Source organism: Camellia sinensis, chromosome 7 (genome assembly GCF_055761805.1).
Source record: "Camellia sinensis isolate YWXY chromosome 7, ASM5576180v1, whole genome shotgun sequence".
NCBI lineage: Eukaryota > Viridiplantae > Streptophyta > Magnoliopsida > Ericales > Theaceae > Camellia > Camellia sinensis.
In genome coordinates this window covers 126,171,660-126,174,594 of record NC_138967.1, presented here as the reverse complement: position 1 = coordinate 126,174,594, position 2,935 = coordinate 126,171,660, and the positions used below count along the sequence as shown (strand labels likewise).

The 2,935-nt window shown below is 38.4% G+C and overlaps 1 protein-coding gene across 1 annotated transcript; it reads left to right on the top strand.

Annotated features, from left to right (window-relative positions):
* Positions 1 to 1,513: 1,513 nt before the first annotated feature.
* Positions 1,514 to 2,622, top strand: LOC145796085 (protein FAR1-RELATED SEQUENCE 5-like). The gene is made up of 2 exons (XM_082881083.1): positions 1,514 to 1,952; positions 2,015 to 2,622. Exons 1-2 carry the CDS (start codon positions 1,514 to 1,516, stop codon positions 2,620 to 2,622), a joined length of 1,047 nt encoding a protein of 348 aa, XP_082737209.1.
* The last annotated feature ends 313 nt before the right edge of the window (positions 2,623 to 2,935 follow it).

The following is a 2,935-nucleotide window of genomic DNA, read 5'->3' as shown; positions in this document are numbered from 1 at the left end:
TTGAGGAAAAGAGCTAGAAAGAGAAAATTCAGAGTCAAGAAGACAACAAAGTTCATGAATAAAGCCAAGTGCACAGGCATTAAGTAGGTATGTGAAGAACAAGAAAAGTAATGACCCAGGCACTATGCTAGCAACAGAAAATAGATATAGCGAGAACAGTGCCAGACATTCAAACAACTCAAAACTTCAAAACAGACGAAAATAGAAGACAACAGAGGGCAAGTAAACGGATTCAGAAGAGTTATGAAAGATTGAGCTTAACAAAAGAGTTTATGAACCTACTAAGAGAAATGAATGCCGATATGAAGATCGCCGGAGTCAAATAGATGACTGGAAGTCAGGAACCCACCAGAGAATGTGAGTGGAGCAGTTGTAAAGCTCTTGGAGTTTACGAAGTAATGGAACAAGAACCTCGGCTAGGAGGTGTGATCTCGAGCAGCTTGGAAAGCATGAAGCTTGATACTTGACAGAAGTGGACAGTAAAGTCCAGGGAACTTTGAGGTCGGTGAGTTTGATCTCGGACAGAGGGGCACAGATGAACGAACAGTGTAGGTTCCATCACCTCAGAATGCCAAGGTAATAGAACCTAGGGGGCAGTTGTGAGGATATATTTTCTGAGTACCAACACGTGGCAAGGTGACGCCAATGTGTCAGCCGAGGTGCCACGTGTCTTGGTCGTTGTGCCGAGGTCATCTCGGCTAGGCCGATGTTGCCTCCGAAGATATCGGAATCCGAGATAAGCGGATAAGGGACAAGAGTCCTTGAATAAAGAGGGAACTCAACCTGGATATGGACAAGAGTCCTAGATTGGGAGAAGACTTCAGTTTGGGTAAAGATAAGACTCTTAAAGAGTTTATCCTGATCCCACTGGGAGTTCCAGATTAGCAGTAATCCTGAGTCCATAGAAATTAGGCTCCTATTGGGACTAGGTTTATGTTGGCTATAAAAGAGAGGCACCCCCATGGGTCTAAGGTATGTTTTTTATACTCAAGCTTATGAGTTGAATAGTTAATTGATTATCTTTGAGAGATATACTAACTTGATCGTCGGAGTGCCCCCGGGTGGACGAACCACCGCGGGATTCTTATATTTCTGTTACAGGTCAGTCAGGTGCCATCTACTCTGCCGGTGCTCTCCAGCTGGTTACTAAGCGGGCAGTGTGGTCAGAAAATCACCCACACAGTTGTTGATGTTATTGTCCAACTTCATTTTGATGCATCAAGATGAAATAATGGTTGTTGATGTTATTGTCCAACTTCATTTTTATTCCTTCAGAACTGTTGCAATACAATGCAGTTTAGCCACCTGATTGATTTTATTCCTTCAGAACAGCTTCTATTCAATTATTTAAGATATTTTTGCTTTATAAATAATAAATAGAATCAATAAATAAAATTTACGTTAAACAATCTAACATAAATTTTTCAAAAACAAAAATATATTATATACTACTCCGCAGCAAACAGCCCCATTAGTATACTTATTTTTTACTGTTGATGTCAGTAGTGCCGAAATGGAAGATGGTGCACTTGAGAAGTTGGCCAACAATTCCATGCCATGTGTTGGAATGGAATTTGATTCGGAGGAAGGTGCATATGAATTCTACAATGAATATGGAAGGATTGTGGGATTTAATATTAGAAGAGATTACCATACTAAAAGTAAGAAAGATGGTATCATGATTAATAGGAAGTTTGTTTGTTGTAAAGAGAGAGAAAAGGAAAAAGATAAACGGTACATAACAGTAAAACATCCTCAACATGAGACAAGAACGAAATGCAATGCATTCATGTATATATCTTTTAGACGGGACTTGTCAAAATGGGTTCTGATGAAGTTTGATGATAATCACAACCACCTTTTGCATATTCCTCAATGTACACATATGATGCCATCTCAGAGAAAGTTGTGTGATGCTCAGGGTATAAATGTCGATGTAGCTAATGATACTGGTATATCACTTAAGGCATCACATGATCTTATTAGCGCTTTAGCAGGGGGAAGGAATTTGTAGGGTTTACACGAGAGGACCAAAAAACCTACTTGCGTGCAAAGAGGCAACGAAACTTGCAATATGGTGAAGCAGGAAGTTTGTTGAGATATTTTCAACAACAAGCCATTGAAAATCCATATTTTTACTTTGCATTTCAATTAGATGTTGATGAGATGATTACTAATATTTTTTGGGCTGATCATCAGATAATTACAGATTTTGGCATTTCCGGTGATGTTGTGTCATTTGATACAACATTCCGAACAAACAAAGAGTACTGTCCACTTGCTTTATTTACTGGCTTTAACCACTTTAGAATGACTGTGATTTTTGGTGCTGCATTATTATATGATGAAGCTACAACATCATTTGAGTGGTTATTTGAAACTTTCTTGCATGCAATGTCAGGAAAAAAGCCTGTTAGTTTTTTCATAAATCAAGATCAGGCAATGGCTAAGATTAAGCGGTATGAAGAAGTAAAAGCCATATACGATTCGAGACAACGATTACCGAGAATAAAGTTGAAAATGTCTCCCATGTTAATTCAAGTTGCTAAGTTGTATACCCCTCCTATCTTCGACTTATTTCATAATGAGTTAGACATATCCCTTTGTTGTCAAGTGAAGTGATGTCATGCATTAGGAAGAGAAGTAACATATGTGATTGGCTTATATGGAGAGGATAGAGAATATATTGTGAAATGTAATGTGGAAGTTAATGAGTCGGGAGGAGACAATATTTGTCACGAAATTCATTGCATTTGTCAAAAATTTGAGAGTTTTGGAATTTTATGTGGTCATGCAATTAAGGCGCTTGATAGAATGAATATTATGAAAATTCCTGAAAGGTATATATTAGGTCGATGGAGACTAGATGCGAGGGATTGTGCAATTGAGGAAACAGTTACAGTGGTTGAGAATGACCCTAAGTTGGTGATAGCAG

Bases quoted from the DNA above. Each gene is read 5' to 3' on its own strand.
- LOC145796085 (XM_082881083.1), top strand. From the start codon at position 1,514: ATGGAAGATGGTGCACTTGAGAAGTTGGCCAACAATTCCATGCCATGT. The intron at 1,953-2,014 runs GTATATCACTTA...AGGAATTTGTAG, and splicing joins CGATGTAGCTAATGATACTG to GGTTTACACGAGAGGACCAA.